Source organism: Opisthocomus hoazin, chromosome 3 (assembly GCF_030867145.1).
Source record: "Opisthocomus hoazin isolate bOpiHoa1 chromosome 3, bOpiHoa1.hap1, whole genome shotgun sequence".
Taxonomy (NCBI): Eukaryota; Metazoa; Chordata; class Aves; order Opisthocomiformes; family Opisthocomidae; genus Opisthocomus; species Opisthocomus hoazin.
This window is the reverse complement of record NC_134416.1, coordinates 70,109,703-70,136,273: the sequence shown is the minus strand read 5'-3', so window position 1 is coordinate 70,136,273 and position 26,571 is coordinate 70,109,703. Positions and strand designations below refer to the sequence as shown.

The 26,571-nt window shown below is 44.6% G+C and overlaps 1 protein-coding gene across 1 annotated transcript; it reads right to left on the bottom strand.

Moving 5' to 3' along the window:
• GLIPR2 (GLI pathogenesis related 2) lies at window positions 1-26,571 on the bottom strand. The gene is given in 6 exon segments (XM_075416612.1): window positions 1-1,538; window positions 2,779-2,856; window positions 10,613-10,716; window positions 14,147-14,255; window positions 26,285-26,308; window positions 26,311-26,571. Coding segments are annotated over 6 exon segments (597 nt in total). The 5' UTR covers window positions 26,432-26,571; the 3' UTR covers window positions 1-1,377.

Here is a 26,571-nt window from a genome sequence, read left to right as displayed (position 1 = left end):
TTATATGTGTTAAATTCTTGGTTACAGCAAAAAGATTGTAACATACAGCATCACAGTGACATATAATCAAGCCATAACGGTGCAGTTTATTACAACTGTGTAAACAAAAAGAAGTACTTCTGTAATGGCACTCTTCATGAACCAAATTCTGGCATACAGAATCTCAGCAGAAGTCAAAAGAAACATTTACAAAGAAAAGAAAACTGCAAATTGAAGAACAGTAAATGAACCTGGCCAAAATGGCCCGATCCACATTTTATAAGAGACAAAAGTATCCTCAGAATTTTTGCTTGCTTGCTTTTGAGGAAATTCAGTCTGAATTTCTTCAAGACATCCATCCAGCATGTGAAATATTTTTGCTATTATTGAATGATATGAACAAAGAGTAAAAATCTCTTAATTATGACCATGTGAATACTGTGACATTGTTAAAGGAGATGTGATCATTTGGGAATGTTATTTTCTGTATAGCATGATACCTGCAAAAGACCTTCCTTAGGAAATAAAAAATAAGTTATTGAGAAATAAAATCCAACATGCTCCACCAAAGAAACATTTTGTGCATAAATTGCTAATAGAAAAAGTAGTATCTTACTTTCCTGTAACAGAAGTAAACAATTTGATTATAAGACAATGTACATACTGTAAACCGTCAGATGGGGTTTGAACTTGAAATATACTGATCGCAAACAGATTTTAAATATTAGCACCTAAAATTTAATGCAGGGATTTAAACAATTTTTGTAGCTTTCAGGTCATGGATTAGTTATGGCTTGCTTAATGGATACAGTTTTGCCAGCAACATTTTAGTGTTCCGTGAGATCCTCTTCATAAAAACACATAGTCTGAATGCCACGACATTTTACATGTGTACCTTTCATACGGGAAGTTTTGCATATGTTCCATCTGCAGAGAGAAGGCCCCACAGCAGCAGGAGGTATAGCTAAAGCAAAGGAGTTACAGTTATTAAAAAATACTGGAAAACTTGGAGTACATGATATAATTACAAGCTGGTATCTTCAGTTACAGAAAGCTATAAATTTGCTTGTTTAAAAAAAGACATCCAACATGTGCTTACTCACATGCTGACACAGAGTTCATGCAAACTACTAAAAAAAAAACCCCTTCTAAATTTTACCCTTCAGAAATGCTGCATATACTTCATCCTCAAATAGACTGAAGCCCCCTCAGAAACAACAGCGACCTAATGCGCAGATCGACTCAGGCAACTTTACTTGCTTCCTCTGTGATGAGAAGTGAACAGCAGTATCAAAGAGGAAATTTCACTGAATCCTACTTCATTTCAAACACTGTTAAGTCCAAATCCAGGTTCACTTGTCATTAAGTGATAAGGCTACCTTTGGAAAAAAAAATAAGTTATTTTCTTGGAGGAAGGACATTTTCTTCGTAATATCCCGGGTTTACTACATTTCCAGCTGGATCATATCTAGCCACCACAAACGTAGAGCCATCACTAGCAGATGCTTTACCGACACCCATCTTTTTTGTGTTCTTCCAGACCATTGCTGTGAAGTGACCTGAAAAGAGACAGAAACATACTCATTCGGTTTAGGTGCTAAACCTATAACATTGCCTTGAATGCGAGGGTGGGGAAAGAAAGAACAATATAAAACTATTTGCTTCTCTAACAGGAGAACAAGCTAAGGACATGAAAAGAAAACTACATCTAGCATTTTGTCTGGAAAAAACCCTGATCTGATCTGGTTCCACACTACTATTCCCAGCTCCATGTCCTCTGGCCAAATAAGAACACCTAGTAAGAGCATCATGAAAGAAGTAGTTTGATGAGTATCTGACAGAAAATTCAACAGAGACATCACGGTCTTCACTCCCTGCAGTGTGAATAGCAGTTCTGACAGTGACTACCATATTTAAGAAGAGGAAGAAAATCGCAGGGGGATAAAGGAGTGAGAACATGTGAGTGAAACAGCTCTGCAGACACCAAGGTCAGTGCAGAAGGAGGGGGAGGAGGTGCTTCAGGTGCCAGAGCAGAGATTCCCCTGCAGCCTGTGGAGAAGACCATGGTGAGGCAGGCTGTCCCCTACAGTCCGTGGAGGACCCCATGCCTGAAGGAGGCCCATGCTGGAGCAGGCTCCTGGGAGGTCCTGTGGCCCCGTGGAGAGAGGAGCCCAGGCCAGAACAGGTTTTCTGGCAGGGCTTGTGACCCCGTGGGGGACCCACGCTGGAGCAGCCTGTTCCTGAAGGACTGCACCCTGTGGAAGGGACCCACGCCGGAGCAGTTCATGAAGAGCTGCAACCCATGGGAAGGACTCACGCTGGAGAAGTTTGCGGAGGACTGCAGCCCTGGGAGGGACCCCAGGCTGGAGCAGGGGCAGAGTGTGAGGAGCCCTCCCGCTGAGGGGGAAGGAGCGGCAGAGACAACGTGTGATGAACTGACCGCAACCCCCATTCCCCATCCCCCTGCGCCGCTCGGGGGGAGGAGGGAGAGAAATGGGGAGTGAAGTTGAGCCTGGGAAGAAGGGAGGGGTGGGGGGAAGGTGTCTGAGGATTTGGCTTTATTTCTAATTTTCCTACTCTGATTTGATTGGTAATAAATTAAATTAGTTTTCCCCAAATCGATTCTGTTTTGCCCATGATGGTAATTGGTGAGTGATCTCTCCCTGTCCTTATCTCAACCCACAAGCCTTTTGTCGTATTTTTTTGCCCTGTCCAGCTGAGGAGGGGGAATGATAGAGCAGCTTTGGTGGGCACCTGGCGTCCAGCCAGCGTCAAACCACGTCACCAGTCAGAACTTACCTGTCCCAGAAGAAAATCCTGGGTTTTGAAAGCTGTAATTTTTTATTTCACTGTACCATCTGTCAGCCACATCCTTTCCTGAAAGACAAAAGAAATCTGCTGTGGAATCATGACATAAACACAGATGTGTAGCTCACTTATAGCCTGGCCAGCAAGATCTTCTGTTAATAGTTGGCAAGAACTTCTAGAAACATGGAGAAACAGTCTTTTACTGGAAAGAGTTTTTGAAATGTAGGTAACATGGTAGTACACGTAACTTACCAAATACTTATTGTTTTGCAATAGCTGTTGCTACTCAGTTACTCATTAGTCTGATGCTTTTTGTTAAGCATCTCATGGCATCAATGCCATCAATGCCATCAATGTCTCATGTTCTGCTCGACACAAACACGGTCCATCAGTTCCTCCACCAGAGTGCCAGGAATGCGTGGCCGGCACAGCCTGGCTCAAAGCCTGGGCAGGCAACCCCCGACACAGCTGTGGAATCAGGTCGAGTCCATCCTGCTCAGGGAAGATCTCTGCAGCAAGGTTTTCACCTGGCAGGACAGGGCTGATGAAGAGCACTAGACTGTCACCAACAGATCAGGAGGCAGGACCATCCACCAATTCTTGTCTGTGCTTAAAACTTTACAAAGTTGAAGTTAGAAAAACCTTCGGACAAGAGAGATCTGTGTGCACAGCATTTGGATTGAGATGGGGCAGAAATCCCTTTAGTCCTCAGAGAAACCTCCTGGCAATTTAACACTTTGAGTTTACGTTTTTTTCTGCCCACAGCCTTCTGTAACGTTCAGCCTGGAAGGCAGTGAAGACACATCTCCTTCATCTTGGCTGAGAGCTCCTGTCATTAGTCTTCTCCATGCGGCTTTCACCAGCTCCTCCCTCTTGGAACATGTTTGAAAAGACTTACCAGAGTCTTGCCAGATTTTCTGAGCAAAAGGGCACAGGGACCTTTTCTAGAGGGAGGCCTCCCACCTGTGGATGCAGGTGTATGAGCATATCCCCTCACAGCTCCAAGCAAACCATAGAAAAATGACACTTCTGACATCCTCCAGTTTTCTGTGTTCTCATCAGCATTCAATACCTCAAATCTCTGAGTGCGTTTATTTTTAGTGGTTCTTACTTAGCACTTGGATGTCCACTCTGAGGCACTCTGGCTCGGGGTGCTGTAGTCAGAGACCTCAAACACACACGCTTAGGAGTTGCTGCTGCGTGGGCGTCCAGCACCGGCTCAGCTCGTCAACGGCTGTGTAAGGACTATGACTATGGCCAATGGTGCGGCACCACGTGCCTGTGGGTCTCTAAGGTTGATGTTTGCCAAAGAAATAATCCTTCCTTGTTTTCTGTTGAACAGGTAAGGGACCTGGCAGAAAGGAGGCGATTCTGATACTCTGCAACGGATCCGGTGGAACACACAGCACAGACGGCCTGAGCTCAGACGGGAACTTGCAGATGCTATGTACTCAAAAGTCAAATGTTACTTCTTTTCCATTGCTGGTCGTTAGGAAATTCTTGTGTCAAACATTGGGGGTGGAAAGGGGGCAGGTTTTTCCCTGAGCTACATCAATAATGAAATTTCTGCTGAACATTCCAGGAAGTATAACGCAAGGCCGGTTGATTTCATAGCAAGCTGCCAAGGCTGTTAAGCCTGCCCTCATGAAGAATGCTGGTCCCTGATGGACTGTTGGCTGCAGAACAGCAATGACTCATGTCTTGCTATTTTGCAGCAGAAAGTCTTAAACTTGCACTGTTCTAGGAGTCAGACACTGTGTTAACTACTTTAAACTTCAGTTGCTTATGCGTGCAGTCTGCTAAAAGCATGGCGTTTTTTGCCTGGCAAGGTGGCTGTCAGAGCTGTCACTTAAAAGGAAACACCAAATGAAATGCCATCTCTTGAGAGGTTTGTGAACTGAAGGTACTGAGAACTTCTCTAGGCCACACTGCTTTTTAGGAATGGTGCTTTCTTAATAGACTCAATTTACATTTTCTGCATAAAAAGGTAGCAAAACCTGTCTTGCTTCCCAATGTAAATGTTTCAGAAATAACAATAGGTTCCTTCTTTCCCTGCTCTCCCTGCACCAAACAACAAACCCGGCAGACCTGTTTTATGGCTGAAGTCTGTAACACAAATAAATGTTTGTTCATTTGTTACACTAAAGCTAAAGACTGAAAAAAGTGCAAAGAGCAATCTTTTTGCAATATAAGGGGAAAAGAAAAAGCACATAATAAAAAAAAAAACCTAACCAAAACCCCAAGCAGATCATCCTGTCCTGTCCTAGACTTCAAAGCTATGAAGGATTTAGATGTATTTGTGAAATAGATGTACAGAATGTGACTGCAGACATGTCAGATCTCATGAAGCACAGGTATTTTAGGTGTACAAGAGCTTAAGTGACCATACTATGTAAGTAGCATTTTTATGGATATAGGACTGCATTCCCACTGCTACCACCACTTCATTCCCTCTGTTAACATGCCAGTGAGATATAGCATAAAGAGTAGCTCAAGAGAAAGTTATCCTCACTCTGCCTTCTGTAGCTCTAATAAGTGTACCTTGGCTCCAAGAACTTCAAATCTCCATAATGGAAAGGATGGCAGGATACATGGAAGTTTTGACAAACACAGTACCTCTTCATAAATTGGTTGTGTTGATGTTTTTTAATTTAAAGAATACCATTGTGCAAAAATTTGGTAACTCTTTAATTCAAAGGAAATGGCAATGGCATCAGGTAATACCTCAATCCCGTACATGAAAGACAACGAGCATAATCAGGGAGCACCATCTATGATATGTTAATTCCCAGCCTTCGTGGCTCAATGCTTGCAACTTGTTGCAGCCAGGCAGTGAAAGCCTAGAAGCTGATAGCTATGCTCCATTTTTCATGTGCAGGATCAGGTTATCATGATATGGCATTGCTGTCTTCCTCCTTGAATTAAAAGAGTCATTGCATCATAGGCTGCAAGAAATTAGAGACTGACTTGCTCTCGGCAAAAGAGTGGGTGACCAAAGGACTAGGTAACTTTTGATAGACTCTGTCCTGAAATCACATTAAAGAAGTGAAGGGAATGAATTGTATCATCTGTCACGTGCCACAGGAGTTGAGGGGGGTCCTACATGGAAGTCATTACACGAGAAGACAGGTAGGTACCTAGTGATTAAACACTCTCTTTCCTCTAAAATATTTTTCTTCTGCTTCTTTGCGCCTTGGGGAGCAGCAAACAATGTGGCAGTGGGACATAAACCAACCTAGTGTTGAAAGTGACAGCTGAGACACAGGGGACTAAGGGAAAACTCTGTTTTGACCCCCGGGCGTCCCAGGGCCTAGAGAAAATGACCCCAAAGAGAACAGCACAGGGGTCAGCAGGGCACTGAGCAGCAGCTTGCATCCTCAGACTGGCTGGTTCAGAGAACTGACCATAGTTACTCACACTAATTCTGGAATTTCCAGTTCAAATTATTACAGAATAAGCCATGCAGTTATATTTAGTGTCCATTTCCCTTGCATTTCAATGTTTCACTGAAAACAACTCCCACTCCAAAAAGCTCTCCCAAAACAGGGGTTGGTTATTGTTCAGAATGCATTTCAATCAGAAGGAAAGCACACAGAAAAGAAATCTCACTCCCACTCCTCTTCCCTGATTAGGGCAGAAATAATAGAAGTTTACTTCTATCAAAAAGCGTGCAGATCTGTCCTACCGTCAGCGCTGCAGCTTCTCTTCTGTTGTTCCACTTGCAGAACCAATAGCAGATTGCTGTTTTTTAAAAAAATATCCTTCCTGTTTGCATCGCTGTAAACCACATTCACAGTTTCAACACCTTCTCTATGGAAACAGAGTCTGACTCCACCCTTCTCCTAGAGCTAGCTGACTGAGGACCCGCTCGGTCAGACTCACTGATGTTCATTTTGGTACAGGCTGAATCTCACTCTCATGGGTCTCATCAGCACCATGACTCACGGGGCATGCCTACATCGCACAAACACTTGGGGCAACAATCCTTGAATTAGTACCCAAGCATAGTTCTGGCCAAGGCTAGGTCCAGCACAGTGTAGTCATGTTTATTTAGTCTTTGCCCAAGCTACGGGCTACTGACATTGCCGCAACGTCTGATGTCAGTCCATACGTAGGCCCAACAGTCCTGGTTCAAAGTTCTTCAGCTGATATCACTCTCTGAAGGGTGGAGACATAAAAAAGGGCCACTGCATGTAAACAGGTGTCAGTGCTCTTGCCTGGCCATGCCCTGCATCTGATCACTTGTCCTGTTGTCTTATTAAATTTCATTTCTAACTCTTGTCCCGGGCGAGGAGCTCTGTTCCGTGCGGATGGAGGTGGAGGAGGGTGTCTGAGTGCCAACAGCTCGTATCAGGTGGAGGGTTGCGGGGACCAGGGTGCCTGCAGTGCCAGCAACTGGAGCACCAGGGCGGGTGCCAGCGGGTGAGCGTGATGTGGGTAGAGCTGCTACGGGAGCGTATGGCTGCCGCAGGGAGAAGGCGGGCCCTGGCCGATGGCCAGAGAGCTGTGTGTGCACGCGTGTGAGGCAGGCTGTGCCAGCAACTGCAGTGGAACCGCAGCCTTGGGGGCTTGCACGTCCAGCCGCCAGCAACTGGGTAGACTGGGACCCAGGGGCAGCTACTGGGCAGACTGAGTGTCTGAGCCCAGCTGGTGCCCGGAACCACACTGGAATTTTATTTGCGCTACTGAAAAATATATGTATTATATATTATTTAATCCTATAAAATACAAATATATATATATAAAACCATTACTGGAAATATATATTTTAATATCTAATATTGTATTATTTTATTTATATGTATTCTAGTAACAGACTTCATCACAATCAGTCAGAAAGGGGAACAGGATGAGGCCACTGGTGCTGTTCATGTGAATGCTGACTGCCTCTGTCTGTGCTGATCTGTGTGGCCACCTGCATACACACACAGGTACGTGCTGTATGTGTGTGTTTGTATGTGTGCACCTGGGAATACACTCTCAGCCTCACTACTGGGAACACAAGGCCATGTCAGCCCTACTACTGCATTTGGATCCCCCTACCATTTAATTTTGCTGGGCTCAGCCTTACTGTTTCTCCTTAGACTAAAGAATCCTTAAATCTTCAAGTAATCCCACTGAGTAAGTTGCTAAAAATGTTCTAATAAAATCACACAGGACATATTTCTCTGCGAGGATGGGCAGCACCAGGGGGTTCTATTAAAAACTAGGTACCCCAAACCTCAGAATTTTCCTCAAACGTTTTCCTAGCTTTTGTTATCACAACATTCCTTCCACCAGCCTGAGGGGAAAGAAGGTAGAGGTAGATTTAAATTTGCCTCAGAAATAAAATATCTACCTAGATTGAAGCCATACTGATGGTTTTAGGAAGTAATCCTCTACTTCCAGCATTCCTCATGCAGACGCTTATTTTGTTTTACTTTATTTTATTTAACAGTGCTATATAAGCCTGGTGTTGGATAGCGAGAGATGCGTGAAGGCAGGCTCTCAGTCAGAGTATGCTCCTGCAGGACCGGGGCAGAGGGTGTCTGTGCCGCTCTAGTCCCAGTCTGTAGGCAGAGCCAGATTCCTCCCATAACAGATCTGGGTGATAACCTGCCGTGAACTCTCTAGATTTCAGAAGCTGCAGTGTTTTCACAGGCAACATGGCACGTTCTTCATGACCACACCAGCCGTCCCAACCAGGATTTAGCCATCCAGCACTTGTCTTCAGCCTGCCGGCACATGAGGAATGAGACGAGGCATCCCGAGAAGCCTGACACACTGCAGCTGCCGAGGCAGGCTGTGGTCTCGTGTATTAGTGGTGGATGACAGCTCACTTATTTGAAAACAGACAAAGAGAAATCTGCCACGGAGCGGTTCCTGCAGGACTGGAGGGAGGAAACAGCTGTCAACTATTTCTTGGATTACAGTGATAAACATATTTCCAGCGACAGCTTTAGGCTACGTAACTCTAAAGTCCTGAATACAATTCAAGGTATTCTTGTACCAGGAGAGGGGTCAAAATAGAAGGATCTGATAGCTGAAAGCTTAAATCTTCTCTGAGAGAAGAAATGCATCTCCTGACATGATTACAGAACTCAGTAAGACCCAAAACGAAAAACAGCATCACTTTTTAGAGAGAATACGGTGCATGCTGGAGGTTTATTGAGTTTTGCTCTATCTGGGAGAGAAACCGGAAGACACTGCCTGCCTTTGTTAAGCCCTGGAATGGATGCCTTAATACGAATTTCAGCCTCATTGAGCAGGGTACAAATTCACCATCCAAAGGCAACTGTATGAGAAAAAGAGGAAGAATGAACCAGCTCCACAGAGATGAAGACCAAGACCAGACAAAAGAATAACTTTCTTTGAAGAGCTAGTTTTCCCATTCTGGTACTTTGCATGATCCAGCTATATAGGAAATGTAAAAGTGTTTTACAGAACAAAAGAGGATGTAGCTTAATTTTCTCAGCAAGACATTCAATCCTGTGGATAAAAAAATAGCAACAAAACTGCTCAAATCTGGCAAGTTATGTATGGAAATAGTGCATTGAAGACAACAAATGGGATCCAGAAAAAGACAGGCATTTGTGCTTCGTTTCCAGCTCTCTAGATGGGAATTCCGTGACTTCAACCTCGGGGGAAGGAGCACAGGCCATTAACACAAACAAGAAAGAAGAAGAAAGCTCAGTCAGTGAGTCATAGCCACTATGCAAACTTTGCCGTACATCTGTGTTTTCCCAGGCTGCTCTGAACCTTTGCCTCAGACTCTTGCAATGGGCAGAATGCCAAATATGAGTTGATCAAATCGTATTTTTCCACCCGAGGTTTCTTTTTCAACATGAAAAAGCACCCATTAGGGACTAGAGTTGGCACTTGCAGAGGAACCAAGCAGTATCTCTGGGTCTAAAATTCACTTACTAAAATTTCCAGGTCCTTCAAACAGGGCCTACAGCTTGTCGAAACGAGCTTCTGTCTCCCCAAGGCTATGCTGGAAATTCCAGGGGTCGGTGGTAATAAAGCAAGCAAGTGGTCACTTTTAATACACCCCACCTGCTGCCTCAGCAGGCTAAGACATGAGCCCTGCCCGCTGGAGGAGGCAGGAGGGAAGAGCCTGCTGAGCATTGGTCCGACTAAGGGCTCACCGCAGGCTGTCCGCCTGCCCAAAATTCAGCTCCTCAGACACCCAAACCAAAGCCTGCCGGTTACGTGTTAAGTTTATGATCAGAAGGTATATGGAGTATTTTTTGTCTGCAAAAATGAAAGCACGGCAAAAGGCTCAAAGCCTGTCTGCTGACAGAGCAGAAGGGACTAGATATCTCACACATTAGCCTCTGCCACTTCAGTGTCCGCTTTCCCTGTTTTTGCCCCCACAAAGAGGAACTGCTGTGTAGTACTTGGTGGCTATTTTTCCACCTTCCTCACCACAGCTGGCCTGTGGTCAGCCCTCTCTTTGGCTGGGACAAACTAAGGATAAAGGTGAAGTACAGGGCATTGACGGCTTTCTTCTCTCCTCCCATGGACGTACAAGTAGCACTGGAGACAGCTTCACAGCCAGGACACATAGAGCAGCCCAGCTGCCAAGCCTGGCCTCCAAAACGACATAGCACCCTACTGCAGTCCCTTACCCCCCTCCGTGCCTACACAAGCTCCTTGCTCTCAGTACACATAGGTGACTGCAAGCCACCATCTTGTCCCCAGGAAGCCTGGGCTGGGCTGTGCTCTACGCATTTTCAAAGCCAAGGAAACGCCAGTAGTCTTGCCACCAGATGCTCTGAGTCCAAAGTACATGAGACAAGCCGTTTATCCAGTGTCTGTGAGCGAGCAAGAGAAGAAAACTTACCTGGTTGGTCATAGGATGCCCATGCTAGGTTTTCTCCACATTTTCCATTAGCAGACTCGGAGCTGTGTTTGAGGACCCTTGTGGTAGCCAGTTCTTCTGCATACCTAGTAAAGGAATCCACACATCGAGTCACGGACCGCAGCCACAGTGAGCAGAGAGGAGGAGCAGCAGCAGGAAAAGGAGGAGATGCAAGCAAGGAATTCTGTTGGAAGATGATGGTTTAGACCACGTTACCTAGCTGCAAAGCCCTGAAGCCAGGGATACTTTAAGTTTACAGAGATCTAGCAGTTAGGCAAAGGGAAGGCCTAGAGGTCATTTTCCTTGTATCTTTCATGAGCACCTGTGTCACTGCGAAGAAGGGCTTAGAAGAAATCAAAGGGCAGATCTCCCCCCACTGTGTTCTGCCCAGCACCTGGAAATCCACCGGCCATCCTTCACTGCTGGGGGGAAAGAGAAGTACCTGCAGCAATTGCTACAGGTGCAACCTCCTGACATTTCTAGGCCCCCACAGGAGCAACTTCAACGTTCTCAGGGAGACGGAAAAAAGACCAACAGGGGGATTCAGTCAAAGCAAGCGTGAGAAAACCTACATTTACAAAAGAAAAAACACGCTAACCAGGAGCAATGTGCCAGGTGACAGTATGGAAGAGAAGGAGACCACACAGAGGATCTGAAGCAAGAACTGTGTACACCAACACAGGGATAAGCAGCACTGTTTCTATAGAAGTTGACGTGTGAGAGCGTGGGATGTATTTTATTGTCTTATGACAATAGGGTTAAGGAGAACATCATGTGTAAAACAAGTATTCTCTTTATTCAATATTGGAAAAGCTTCAGTACAGAGACAGAGAAACTGGGAAGACCATTTGTTATTTCTCACGGCACAAGAAATAGGAGGCAACACACAGAATCATCAGGTCGTAGATTTAAAAGTCAAGTAAGACAAAGCACTTTTTCCACCCTGTGCAGCAGAGGTCATTGCCACAGGATGATGCAGGCACCAAAGCGCATGTGGGTTCGAAAAGGAGATAGACAAATTCACAGTGTGTGTATGTTGGGGGGGAATCTTCAGGGCTTATTAAACAATAGTAACAAAAAAAATGAGGATACAACCTACTTAGGAAAACCGTAATTTCCAGGAGAAATCTGTGATTTCTGGGAGAAGATAATGGAGGAAGGATCACTACATTTATTTTGTCCTGCTACTCCTTCCCTCGTCATGAATTACAGGCATCTGCCAGAGACAGGAAATTTGTCCAGCTGAACATTTTGGCCCAAGCTAGTACTTCAGTCATTACGTTCTCATTTCCTTCTGTCCTAATCCTCCCACCAAAACAGGAAAAAAAAAAAAATGTAGCTACCTCCATTATATTTTGAAATAATGAAAACCTGTCAGTGATCAGCCTGCTAGATCCTGAACTAGGGGATCTCTAGCTGCTCCATCATGCCCTATATCACTACCGTCTTGTAATTTTTCTCTTGAAGGATTCCCACATCCCAGGCAAGAGGCAAGACTGGAACAAAGTACACATTGCACACGGACAAAGTTGCCAAGGATTCGAGACAAAGGGTGATTAATTCGCTCTAGCTCAGGCAGTTGAAAGCATGAGATTCGCATCTGAGATCATCCCCTATGCTTCATTACAGTCAGAGATAAACAGACACCTGCTGAGGGTGACTCATCTCACGCTAAAGCAGGGATCCAATAGTCAGTTCATTTAACCTGTCGCAATTATTTGAGCCAAAAACAGTAGGAAACAGATAGAGAAGCACAGAAAAGTACCCAGAGATACACCAAATATATACCAACAAAGACATCAGGTATACCTAAAGAAAAGGTGAAGTTCTTTGAATTTAAGATTATGCAAAACCTGTGTTGATAAATATGATATTTCTTATATAGTTCATGTCCTTTATTCAGATCAAACCATTTCCACCTCTTGCTGTCAACCAGTTTCACCAGTGTCTGAACATGTGTCTTGTAATTCTTACAAGTCAAGTTACAGACCACAACCAAACAAAGGCTTCCTATTGTTATTCATCACAGTGGGGAAAGTCAGCTGAGACCAGAGAGGACTGTGAAGAATTCCAGAAGGACCTAAAAATACCCAGCAAGGGCAACAGCACACTTAAGAGATAAATGTGGAGCAATGCATATTTGACAGAATAATCTGAACTATTCATACAAGTTGACTTGTTCAAACCAGCTGTGGCACTTTGGAGACAGAACAAGTGCTTATTGACATGTGAATTAAATTTCTTCCTCCTTGTGAGGCATCATGCAAAACAGAAACAAAACAACCCTTTGAAGAACAGAAGGAAAACCCCAGCAGATTACAAAGGTATGTGGATGAGTCACTGGCATCTCTTAGAAACACTGCATCCAGTTATCATGGTGTCTCAAGAAAAAACAAAAAAATGAAAAAATAAAGACCAAGTCAGCTTTTGCTTGCTGCCTTGGCACTTGTACAGCACAACACCTAGCCGAGATCTCTGGTCTAGGAATGCGGGAGCTGGTGTGTCTGTGTGACAGTGCAGCACCATGCTGGGACAATAAATCAGGTTCCGGCAAGGCTACAGCCTCTCTGGCCCCCAGCCAGCCAGCACAGAGCAGTCTGCATGGTTATGGTAGAAAGCGCAACGGGAGATGAGATCTCATGTCTAGAGGGATCAAACTGTCCACTGTTTAGCTATTATGGAAAGGTGTTTGTTTTCTGAATAGTTTAACCAGCATTTACTGCTTCAGCTATCTCCTTTGTACTGTGAGGATCAGCCTGAAAAAGTTGAGGATTCTCAAATCTACTTTGAAAAAGGTTGCTGTAAAGGGAAAGGAAATAATCCGGTTGTCACATGTACAGCAAAGAGGACAAGCAGTAATGGACTAAAATTTCTGTAAGGAAGACTAAAGTCAGACAGCAGGAAGATGGGTCCACTGTACGTTAGACTGACAAGAAGTTGTGCAGTCTTCAGCACTGCCGAAGAGGTAAGATGTGTCCCTCCTGACAGACTAGAGAGCAAGGTATACTGATTTTGCTTTCGGGGCATGGTGACAGACGATTTGATCTGAAATTACTTCCCTCTGATTCCATTGATCTTAGACCAGTCATCACTTCCTATCATGAATAAGTTTATTTTCTCCACTATTTCAGAAACAGTGGATATTCTCCTGCAGATGACAATCTGTCATCTGACAGAGGTGGTGGTGAAGCATGTTTTAGGCAACTACCCTCTGCAGAGGAGACACAGCAGTGTAGACAGATGCAGCCCATGTCTGGAAAAGGGTGCAAGAAAGATTTATACAGTTGTGACCACAGAAGTGCCCATGTGACCAGCTGGTGCTATGTGATGGAGAAAGAAGGGACGGGAAGAGTTGGGTAGGGAGACAGGCAGAGTCGAGTCCCTCACTTTCCACCCAGTAAGTCTTCACTGAATATCGGCACGTCAAAAGGCAAATACTTTTGCAGTATGCACAGTCAACTCTGATGGAGAAGAGTGCCACAAATCTCAGTAGAGAAAAGAAAGGACTGAACTCACTGTTGGGCTCCTCTGTTTAACTTCTTGCAGAGTTTTAATGGGGGGACTCCGTGTTTCTTCCTGTAGTCATTGTGTGCTTTCAAGACTTCTTCAGCAAATTGTTTGGAAGCTGAAATCACATCAAAAATATTGGAAAGGTCCGTCAAATACAGATGTCAGTGAAGACAGAAAAAGCACACCCGGTAGCTAAGATGCTGTTGCAGGCTGGACTGAAGAACAGACGCGTACAACCCTCATTACCTGGGAGTAGGACACAATGAATCGTTAATGTCTTCCATCCAGGAGCTACCTCTAAGAGACACTCCTAGTGGGATGGTACGGACTCACTAAATGTTGAAGAAAAATGTGAACCTTATTCCTTTCCTCAATAGCAAGGTGATTTATGGTTAGTTTGGCTGACTTTCATTTTAAGATTTCAGCTCACTGCACCACTATTGCAACGAAGTCTCAGAGTAAACGACAAATAGGTCCTTTGAGGAGATGTACTAAAAATGCAAATTATTGTCACTGCATGCAAGAATTTTCTGCATTAGTCAAGACACCACCTAAAGAAAACAGGAGTACTAAAATGTGTAGAACTACACAAATACTTTCAAACACACGCCGTTCTTTTTATTCATTATGTAGTACAAATTCACAGGAATCTCAAAATGCACCTTTATTTGGCTCGAGGGAAATAATCGTTCACAAACAGCAAGTGGTAAGGAAACAAACGACTGCTGGGGATGATTTTTTTTCCCCTGTGCTAGAGTGTATGTGGTAAGTATTTGAATTCCAAAGTTACTGCAAAGCTTTAAAAGAGTTCATGGGTGTACCCTGGTAAACTTGGGACTTGCAGCAGCACAAGGCAGAGGACAAGCAACAAGTCACAGTGCAACTGACTTGGACAGCAATTTCATGTTATCTCCTTTTATCACTTTGCTGATTTTTCCCAAGATTCAGAGGACAAAAAAAATTTCCCTGTCAGTGGTCACTCGGTGGAATTTGCTGCTTTCAGAGAAATTTGAAACCTGAAACAGGTTATTGAGACAGTTAGAGAGATATGGATAGCATCTTCAAAACAGAAAGACAGTTTTCACTTTCTCTGTATTGCTGAAGCTTCTGAACAGGCCAAGACATCTTTGAGTATTTACTCCACCTTTACTATGACACAGGTTTCTACATTTATTAATGACTCATCAGCTTTATTTCTGAATATCCTAATTAGCGTGACTACCATCATTTTCCTTGTAAGACACTTTTGAAGCCCAAACAGCCTTCATGACTAGAAAGTGTTTCCTGTTATTAAGCATAGCTTTCTCAACTTCCTCTCACTGCTCGATCCTAACAACTATAATCAATCATTCTCTCCTTTATTAGCATGTACACTATTCTGCTGCTTGTAATGGTGCATTTTCCCACAGTAGAGCTGTCAGTTTGCACATACTGCTCTCGTAACTTCTTCCTAAGGTGATTACTCAACTCACGTTCATGCTTTAAGCTGTTCTCAGTTCTCTGCAGTTTCCCCAACAGCTTTAGAGTAACAAGGCAGCCTAAGATAATCTCAATATCCAATGCACTTAGAAACCCATCACTGTTTCATGCAGTACCTTAAATGTTTTGACAACAGTCTGCTGTTGGGTTAACCTTTTCCAGACAAAAATATCATTGTGGACATATATCTAATATCATCCATCAACATGCTTTCAGGCTAGATTTTTTCTGGTGTAAAATTCTTGGCATAAGACAGCTAAGAATTCATCAGCAGGAACCCAGCTGAGTAAGATAAGGTCTGCCCACTGCCTTCTTCCTCTTAGGTTTTCCTTCAGTTCTGTGTGTCACAAGATGCGTATCATCAAAAAAACAGGCACCTCCACTCTGGTGTCGAAGCACCCACACGCCCTTTTACTAATAAACTTGTCCCATCACTCTTATTACCATTGCTCCCAGCTCACTGATTCTGTCATGCCAGAGTCCTAAACCTCTCATCCGCTGCGCCACGCAGGCTCATGGCCGATTTCTGAGGCGTCTGTCATAGGTTACTGAGGAAAGCAAGCCTGCAGCCAGTTCACTTAGTTTCACTGATGCAGGGGTCTATGCTTTCAGCAGGGAAATTTTAAGACAGCCTGAAGATCAAATAAGTTGAAATACATGGCTGTGGAAGTTGCACCACGTACTCCAGGCTGCATTTTTCCGCACAAGACCATCTTAAAGCTTGTGGCTGTTGTCACCTAGACTTAATATCTCATCTGCTCAGCATTAAATGGTAGGTGAACAATCCAACCTGCAAGTGTGAAAGTTTCTATTCAAGTTATTTGCTCTCTATGACAACAACAAATACAAATTCTAAAAAAAAAAAAAAATGAAGTTGACTGAAATACAGGCTTTGTCAGTTGTCAGTCCATCCATTAACAGTATTGCACTGTCCAGTTCTGTACTAACACTTTGACTTACAAAGACCAACAAGACATGGACAAAACTGAGTTTATTCTAGCCACGGCAGGCACCACTATGCTCTCCCTAGAGAACTTCCATCCTCCGCTTCCCTCAAAGGTGGCTGCTATAGAAACACTTATCTACCATGACTCAAGCTCATGTGCTAACTGCCTCTCTCTGCACGGCTTCTCCCGTGCATGCTGATGTATGGAGAGGGACGCCCAACTGCCAAATGTGTCTCAGATTTGTTTTGGAAGACATGTTAAGTTTTTCCATTTAACCAATGTTCCATACACTGAGAAGCCAGACATTAAAAGTGAGAGTTAACGAGAGTTTTCAGGCTCCCACCCAAATGGGAACAGCTTCCCAAACAGCTTTGGAGACGCACTTTTTTCCCCTTCATGTAGGCTGCTTAAGCTGCTAGAAAAAAATATTTCCTACTGCCAGGAAGTTAGCTTTGGTCATGAATCATTACACAGCTTAATAAGTAAAACAACTAAAGGATTTAGATACAGTTGCTTCCTTCTCATTATTCAATTATTTCCCTCTATTTTGGATTCTTCTGGAACATTGGCTAAGATAATGACAGCATGTGAGAACAAATGTCCAGGCTATGATGTAGTATAGAGCACACCTTACAGTTATGTTTTTGGACATTCAGTTTCATTGATCAACCTTGTGTGACCACAGAAAAGTAAGCAGAGGCATCTATGTTGCTTTTTTCCCCGCCAGATTTGTTTTTCTGAGTATTCTATTGCTCCATTCTCTCACTGTGTCTAAACAGTGCCAAGCTATTCAGTCCTTCTCAAGTGAAGAGCTCTTCATGCCTATATCCTTCCTGCCTCTTCTCTGAGCCCTGTCTTCTCCTGCTCTGTTCTTCCCTTAGCTTGGACATCAAAACTGAAGCAAGTTAGCTGAACGTGTCTTCCACAATATGAGCTGCTCTGCAACATCCTTGCAGCCTTCAACTGGACCTACTCCACGGGTCTTGCAGAGCTGCAAGATGATGTGTGGAAAGAGTAACAGTAAAATATTCCACAAAAAACCAACATGAAACCTCTCCACCCAATACCTACACAACAGAAATGATGTGGGCAGCCCTTATGTCACACTCAGGACACGCAACATCATACCAGGCATACACTTGACTAGCAAAAAAGGAATACTTTTTTAATGACTAAGTATCCACTGCAGTGATTCACGAAAAAGCACAGTATTAGTTTCTAGAAGTATCATTGTCTTCTCAGTGTTCTCTGTCCTATTGTTTATGGATTAATCTTCACTAGCAATTTTGTATGTCCTATACACACTATTTTTTCTATCTAGCCTTCAGATAATTAACATACGACAAAAAATGGATGTCATGTAGAATCCTACACAGGAGTGTACCATCATGTTTGCCTCAGTCCCTCTTTGAACCACGACTTTGGCCTCAACTCTTCGCTCAATGTGTGCATTACAGGTAAGTGGAGATAATGACCGCACCTTTCAATTCTGGCCCAAAAGAAATAATTAGAAATGTGCTCATATAATGGCTAGAGCAACATATCTGAAGAAAGCTACAAATACACTTCAAAGGACCCACCCTTCTGGAAAGAGGTAAACACAAAAACCTGATACCAACAGGCTTGGCAATGTGACTCATATTATCCAGGACACTGCATGCTACTTCCGTGCTCTTTCCTGATCAGAACAGAGGGAGGAACATTAGTTACCGAGGCAGAAAGAAGCCAAGCACCAGAACACATGGAGAGGACACAAATGCAAAGTGGACAGAAAACACACAAAAAGGTAACCGGGTAGCCATTTAAACACCGAGCATAGGTCTGCTTTAGTACTGAAAACCCTTCAGTCTCCCTTGACTCTGCAGAATTTCTTTACCCTGCTCCGATAGCAGCAAAATGGGTGTGGAATGAGAATGCACCAAATACAACTTTTTAATATCCCCAACAGGCTTGTGAAAAGATTCACTGGAGGCTTTAGGGAACTGCAAAGTAATTATATCAAAAAATCCTTTATTACTGTTCCAGACAGAATTACAGAATCACAGAATCACAGAATGGTAGGGGTCGGAAGGGACCTCTGTGGGTCATCTAGTCCAACCCTCCTGCCGAAGCAGGGTCACCTACAGTAGGCTGCAGAGGACCTTGTCCAGGCGGGTCTTGAATATCTCCAGAGAAGGACAACAGACGATACCTCTATTTCGACAAACTTCTCAAAGTATATTAACAGATTGGAAACAAACAAAATTCTTGAGTAAAAGACATCCCAGCTTCTAATGACCACATTTTCATCTAGACCTTTCTAAGAGACCTGACATACTTATTATTAATCATTTTTATTAACAATCTTTATTGTCTCTTGAAATGTAACACCCCAGAAACTAGCCTCAGCTGAATCTTTCCCACTCTGAGAATAACACTCCTTCAATGGAAAAGTGACAGATATTTAACTGATATGAGAAATGTTAAGAGGGCAGTTATGCCTCTACTGCATTTTGATTCTGCACTTTGGTTTGAAGACACAAACACTCCAGGCTGGGCTTACACTCGGTGGCCTCTGCAGTGCCACACGAAGTGAATACTCTATGTTTCTTTCACCATGTATCTGACAGTAACGTCTTCAAAGACTGACCATTAATGCTATTCCCAAACACGTCCTTTGGGAGCATGGCTCTGACACTCCAATTCATGAAACACTTCCAGCCAAAAAACTGGCTTCCTTCAGTGCTAAACTCCCCTGTACTCTTTAACAAAACTGGCTGATTGCTTGGAAGCGTACAGAAGAAATGAAATCACATACACATCCTGGAGGGAAGGAAAGATAAAATGATACTATATTTAGTATGCATTATATACCGTGTGGGGTTTCTTTGTCTCCTTTTGCAACTTTAACCCAAGAATTCAATAGAGGGGCAACAGCTCCATCCCATACAATAGGCATTGATGGGACATATCATAGTTGTTGGTAGGCTATTTCCCTTCCGAGCTGAATTATCCTGTGACCCTACTACAAGTTAGAACAGAAAGCATTGCCTAAAGGCCTAAAAGGAATTGGGGGTTATAATTAGACCTGAGTTTGAATGCGAGTAGTTTCCTGGAACTTTCTTGTGCTTATCAGGCTGCTCAGAATAGCTTTTCTTTCAGCTCAGGAGATCGCTCTTCAGGGAGGAGATTCTCTGTTCAGCTTTGCCTGAACTTTTCTTACACACCTGCTTATCACTGGCATGAGCTTCAGGACAACACTGAGACGTCTGAGGGAATTGAATCTGGTGGACAAACTCCCCACTCATTTTGTTATCTGGGTTTCCTCCACAGCAAACCGGCAACTCAATAACCTTGCAGTACCTGTGCTGTGTGACGTAACACACCATTTTCCCCCACACCCAATCTGAGGCATATTGCCTGAGAATATGAAGCCACCGGTGTAATAATGTCTCAATGACATTAGTCATGTCACTATCTGATTGCAAATCCTATTCTTGCTATAATAGACACTGTTGATTGCTTCCTCACTTAAGGCCTTTTATAAACTGTTAAGCAGTTTACTGCCCTGATTAAAAATGAACACCTGGTAAACTGGAAACTGCACAGCTCTGAGAGGCAGCCGGGTCTTCCGTGATATAAGCATTTAAAAAAAGAAACAAACCAAACTAACACTAATGAGCAGTCTCGAGCACTGACAGAACCAAGTTGTCACTTTCACTGAGAGCAGAGGTGGGGGGAAAAGTCCTCTGCTTGCAGCCCCTCTCTCCTCCAAACAATCAGACCAGCAAGCCTGCCAACAAGCAGTCACTACCATGGAGTGTTCAGCTTGCATAAGGTTGGAACTGACTGCTCAGCGTATCTAGAGAAGCCACTGTTGGCTTTGCACCAGAGACAATCACAAGTATTATTTTTATTACTGTTCTGCCATAGAGGACAACTAAATATTGCAATCTTACCACACACCCACACAGACTACCCTGGCAGACAGTTAACGCGTAAGATGCTAACCTTTTTAAAAAGGCTAAGGAGACCCTCTCGTTAGCAAGGCCTTGTATTCTTGAATCTAGTTGACTCACAGTTCCTAGGGTACATACAATTCCAAATACAAAGCCACAAGTGACCTACTTGTGTTAGAACTGACCATACTATGCAGGAGAAGAAAGTGAAGTTCTCAATTTCTTCTTTTCCTCCCTCCCCAACATCATATCTGCTTAGATTTTCTAATTACAGTAATTTATGAAGAAAATAAGGTGCAATTGTATTCACTAACAAGTAACACCAAAAATAAGAACTTCCATGCTATGAAATCTGAGCTTCAGCCTCTAGGTTGTGATTCCACCTTGTAACAATGCTTGCATGACAGCAGCATGATACTATACTTTTCAGCAAGTAGCAACTCTTCTAAGCCCTTTGTAAGTCATTTGCACGTCTTACTTGCATGTCATCGGCATGTCTAACCCACACTATTCTCTGATTCCACGATTCTGTAACTCGAGTGTTTTTTGCTGGTCTCTTCTTCATATTTTGGATGCTGCATATTCTTGTGCTCTGTGGATGGGCAGCAACAGAAACAACCTTGTTGGTACTCAGTGCCAAGTTCGTTTTACATTGCACTCTTAGCTGTCTGGTGCCGACCAGTGTCTCTGTGAAGAATTTTGCGAACAAGAAGAACTGAAGAAAGGCAGAAGAACTATCCCATGTCTCCTGGCATATGCTCTGCCATTTTATACCTCTACCATTTATGTTCTGCTATGGCTTGAGGTAGCCATACCTGAACCAGCTTTCATCTCATTAGCTCCAATACCCTCCCACCTTGCTTTTCTGCCAAGGACATCCAAGATAGCTGGGGCAATGCTCAAAGTATGTTTATTTATATATCTCCTTGAGGCATGGAAATATGGCTATGCACATTTCTTCTGATCACTGATGTGTAAACTCACCTATCCAGTAGCCCAGACCAGGCAGGGAGACACAGGAAGCTTTCTTTGCCCATATTTACTATCAATTACATAATCTCATTCTCATCCCTTTGCTCAACAGGCTGAACCCGTTTTCATAACTCAAAATGTTGAAAAGCATGATCTTTATTTCATAGTATCATAGAATAATAGAACACCCCATCCTCACACGTGCTTGCAAGGAGCCTGTTCTGAAGCTGAGCAGCCGGCCCCCGCCCCGGCCTCTCCTCACCCCGCTCTGGCAGAGCTGCTGTTCAGGCCTTCGGAGGCTGGCCAGAACTTCCTTACATCTGCCTGTGAAAACATAACACAGATATGCCCCAGATAATCTTTCCGAAAACAGCCTGTCCTCTACCAAAAGAGCGTTCTGAAACAGCCTTCTTCTGGCCTGTTGAGATATGTAACAAATAACAAAGCAGTTATAATCAAGAGACTCATTTTCTCATACTTTTTGTTCCTCCACACAGAGCAGCAACTGAGGCAAATTCAAATCCAGGCAAGGCAGACACTAGCAACAAGGCCAGGCTGGATGGAGCTCTGAGCAACCTGGTCTAGTGGAAGATGTCCCTGTTCATGGCAGGGGGGCTGGAACCAGATGATCTTTAAAGTCCCTTCCAACCACAACCATTCTATGATTCTATGAACTGCAGTGACAGAAAACTAAGTGTTTGAGTGTTTCCAGCAAGAAAAGCTTTCTTCATGTGTGATTTTTTTTTTTTTTTTGAGAAAGATTTCTTTGAGGATTCAGAAAGGAGAGCTGATGCTTTTTGATGTGCAGCTCTATGGCATGGGAAACCTTGGTGGGTATCTTGGTTAGTACAGACCGTCACATTCCGTCTTACTCTTTGTGAGCCTTTCACACTTGTTTTGGAGTTTATCTGCCTTGAGCACGAGGAGCTAAGGCTACTAATCTAACAGTCAGCAGGAGTAACCACCATTGCGTGGGATGGCTGCTGTATTCTCCTCCTCTCCCCCGCTGAAACCCCGACGGTTCACCACACAGGTAAAACTTGGGCCCAGAATACTCTTTGCCAAAGCCTGACACTGTCCTAGCAGATTTTTCTCTATTTGCCATTTATTGAATGTGAACAAAGCCATCAGTGTCTTCTACACACAAAAACCGGACAAGTGTGGGGTTTTTAGCTGAAGTAATTTGGTTTTTGAAAGGCCTTTTTCCCACCACACCTCCAGTTCAGTTCTGGTGTAAAGAGAAACAGCCAGCAACTTGTATCAGCGATGAGTTCTGCAGATGCCCCATCACTGCCTAACGTGAATGCCCGGTCTCTGGCAGCTCAGGCTCCTTCAGCTCCTCTGTCCCCACCGGCCCTGTACAACCAGCCAGCGTGAAACACCTCATCATTTCGGCAGCGTTTCTCGGAGAGCAAACAGGTCGCTTCTCTAGTCTGCTTGTGCTTTTGTTAAGATTTGCTATGGCTGTCTCCTACCCAGATGTTTGCACGTTGGAGCAGCTGAAGCTGCAGCTCGCTCCACGGAAAACACAACAGTCTTTCTTACTGTGCTCTGAAGGTGCATCTCAAGAGTTAAAAACCAGCACATGCTTCTAAGGAAGATTAAAACCAGCACGGAAAACTGCACCAAGTTTGGTTCCTGTCTCTTTTCGTCAGAACCCTTATTTTTGTACTGACTCAGCCAGCAGCGCAGTGGGTAACTCCCAGCCCTTCCTCTGGAGTCCCACCCACGTTTGCAGAAGGGGAAAAAAAAAACCCAAAGAAAATAAAAGAAAAAGAAAACCAAACACTGTAAAAAGATAGCCAGTATTTACTGAGCCCGTCCTTGCCTTTGTCTGACAGCATCTGCACCCGCTAGCCAGAAGCAGCAGGGCGATTCCCCTGCTGCCATCTCCGCCTGGTTTTTAGGGAGCGAGCAGGGCGAGCTCCCCCCCCTCCCGCCAGGCAGGGACGGAGGGGAAGCAGAAGCAACGAGACTTTTAGCAGCCTTTTTCTGCCACCTTCCCAGCCTTTCTGGAGACTCCCACTGCCCAGCAGACACCCCCGCGCTCGAGCACAGAGGAGTGGGGCTGCTTCCCCGGACACGGCCCGCAGCTGGCCCCACGGATGTACCCCACTCTGGGGCTCGGTCCGCCTGTGGGACCCCGGCTCCTCGCATGGATGTACCCCCTCTGGGGAGAGGGCTGCGGGTGGGACCCCGGCCCCCAGCTGTGCGCCGCTGCAGGGGTGAGAGCCCAGCCGACACGGCAGTCGTAGCAACGGGGCGACCAAGAGCGGCCAGCTCACCGTCGCCTCATTTCCCGCAGAAAATACTTGCCCCAGTTTTTCCGGTGAGGGGTCTGTGGGGAGTGCACACTGCACCACCCGCTAATCCAAATGCTGTCCGAAAAGAGAAGACCAGGGGGAGGGCAGACGGGGTCCCTGTGTTTGGCTCTAAGTATTCGTAGGTGTTACGGCCATGGGAGGTGTTTTCCTAAAGCTGATGTGGGAGTTTCAGTATGAATTTGGTCTTAGCAGCCTGCAGCTTCCAAGAAAGAAAGCTGAGTCAGAGGTGCCGATGTCTTCCAGCACTCAGCTCTACTCGATGAAGCAAAACCAATCCTAAATCTCTGGCTCTGATAATTGCAAAGAACATTGCTTCAAATATAATCCAACAGCTAGTAACACCACATTATTAGGGAGCTTTTATCAAAGAACTCGGACTTTCAACAGTAGGATTCCTTTGCCTGGACATACCTAGGCCTCAGGATAGATTTACCGATGATAAAAAGTCAAAGAAACTGAAGACATTTATTCTAAAATAGTAGCCTCACTTTACATGAATTAGAGCACCCTTAAAATTTATACCTGCGGGTAAACTCCACCTTAGTCTTTCTAACCCAGGGGAGGAGCGAGCGCTCTGTCTGGAGGTCAGACAGATGCCAACCTGCTACATTTCCACACATCCCAGTATAGAGAAACCTGCCCACATTGTGTCCTCAGGAGTCCCATAGCCGGAACATGAGGTATTTTACACAGAATGCAGAGGAAGCGACACTCTGCAAAGTAGCCGCTCTCGCCCATTCAAAGGCAAACCACACTGAATGATCTCAGCCAGGAATTTAAAGACTTCAGTGCACTGGAAAGGGCTGATGGGATTTAGTCAATAAACCAATTGTCAGGGCAGGATCTCAGTTTTATGATTCATCTAAAAAGACCACACGCAGCTCAAAGACAGTAACCTGCGCCCAGCTTACCATTGATTTGAAAAGCACGACACAAGCAACAAAACATTTTTAACCTGTACTTAGATCTCAGGCTCTATTTGTGTAACTGCTTAGGGATGCAAACATTACCCAAGCCTTGGCAAAAGGAGTTTCTGGTCTGTCGTTGCTCCTAAGTGTGAAACCACCAACTAATGTGCAGTAACAAATGTGCAGGAAATAACAAAGACAGTAATTGCCTTATGACTGCATTAGCAATTTGCAAACAGAGACTGTGCATATATTAAAACAAGAGGAGATTTTAGTAATTTTGAGACTGGGAGGTGCACAGTGGAGTCTCTCTACTGCTTTGCTCATGTAATGTACAGACACTAGACTTAGCTGGTATACGTACTTTTTATGCTATTAGCAAGGAAGTGCTGAACTTGATACTTCTGAGCGACTACAGTTATTTAAATTGTTGTAAGGTTATTTACTAAATCCCAGTCCACTTGAAAACCTATGCAGCTTCCAGGACATGGGGCCAAAACCACCCACTGGCAGTTATCTGGTGCTCTGCCTGGACTGGGTGTCACACCAGTGAGCCCTTTACAGTCACATTTGCAGACAGCCCTCATCTAGGATGCTGACCTTTAAAAAAAGGAAAAAAACCTGAACACACCCATGCTGAGGGCCACTAAAATGTTCTATCTATCTGCACAAAGAGTTTCCTCAAGTTTCTCTGGAAGAGGCCTACGGTTCTGAGTGAATCAAACATTAGGTTTTGCTGAGCGTGTCCTATATGTGCTGTTGACACACAGGACAGACAGACAATATGCTGCCACGCTCTGATTTGTCACAGAAGTAACGTCCTAACCACAAGAACAAAAAGAAACCTTCCAGTTTCGCAGCCATTTCAGAAGATCGGCACAGATTTTCGCCTGTGGCTCCAACAGCACAAAGATGGAGAAAGCCCCGGGCACAAGCCCTCCCTTCTTAAGGTCTCCAGCTCCTTGGCAGCTTCGGAGGAGACTCCCCAGCCGAGACTGCCAGAGCCGGGCATGCAGACGGACAGCGGCAGCAGTGAAAGGACCAACAACGCAGCCAGCAGCAGGGAGAGGCTTCAGGAACATCTGCACAGCTGGGGAGAGGCTTGGGAGCTCAGCAAGGCTGTCCTCAGTGAGACGGTAACCAAACCTGAAATCTAAGTCCCCTCCCGAGAGGGAGGGAGGCTGCAAGCATCCCCCCCTCAAAGCACGCTGCTGCCTATCCGCGAGGCAGGTAAGTTTTGTCAGGCAGCTAGGCAGAAGGTAATTTGAAAGCTATAGGGCTTATAATTATTTCATACAGCAAAGCAAAGCTATTATCAGTTACAAAATGTAAGCCGTGTATAAAATACAACTACCTCTACATTGTGCGGTGGGGGGTGGGGGAGAAAGTAATTTTTCTTGCTTTTTTAATCTAAGCCCGTGTCAGAAAGAAAGCTCCTCCCAGGCCATGCCATGCACAAATGAAAGCAACCTTCACGGAGGAAAGCCACTAAGGCTTTGGCAGCGCTTTCCGAGCACAAAAGCAGGCACGGACATTGTAAGAACACACAGCCAACTGCACGCAGGCGTCTGCTCACCTGATTTTCCCATGATCGAGCGGCGGTTTGGTTTAATTTCACCCGCTGGCTCCTCTCTTCACTGAGTTCCGCTGCTGCGTGCGTTCGCAATTTCAGTGCAACTTCTTCAGTCGCCCGCAACCGCTGCCGGAGAAAGCTCAGCAGCATGAACCCGTTACCGCCCCTTCTTCAGCGCTGGAGTAAGCCTGCCCATGCCTTATAAGGCATGGGGACACCGCTTTTTTTTCTTAAAAAGATCCTGTTTAGGGTCAGGAGCTATTTATCCTCCACAGTAACCAAGCAGCTCC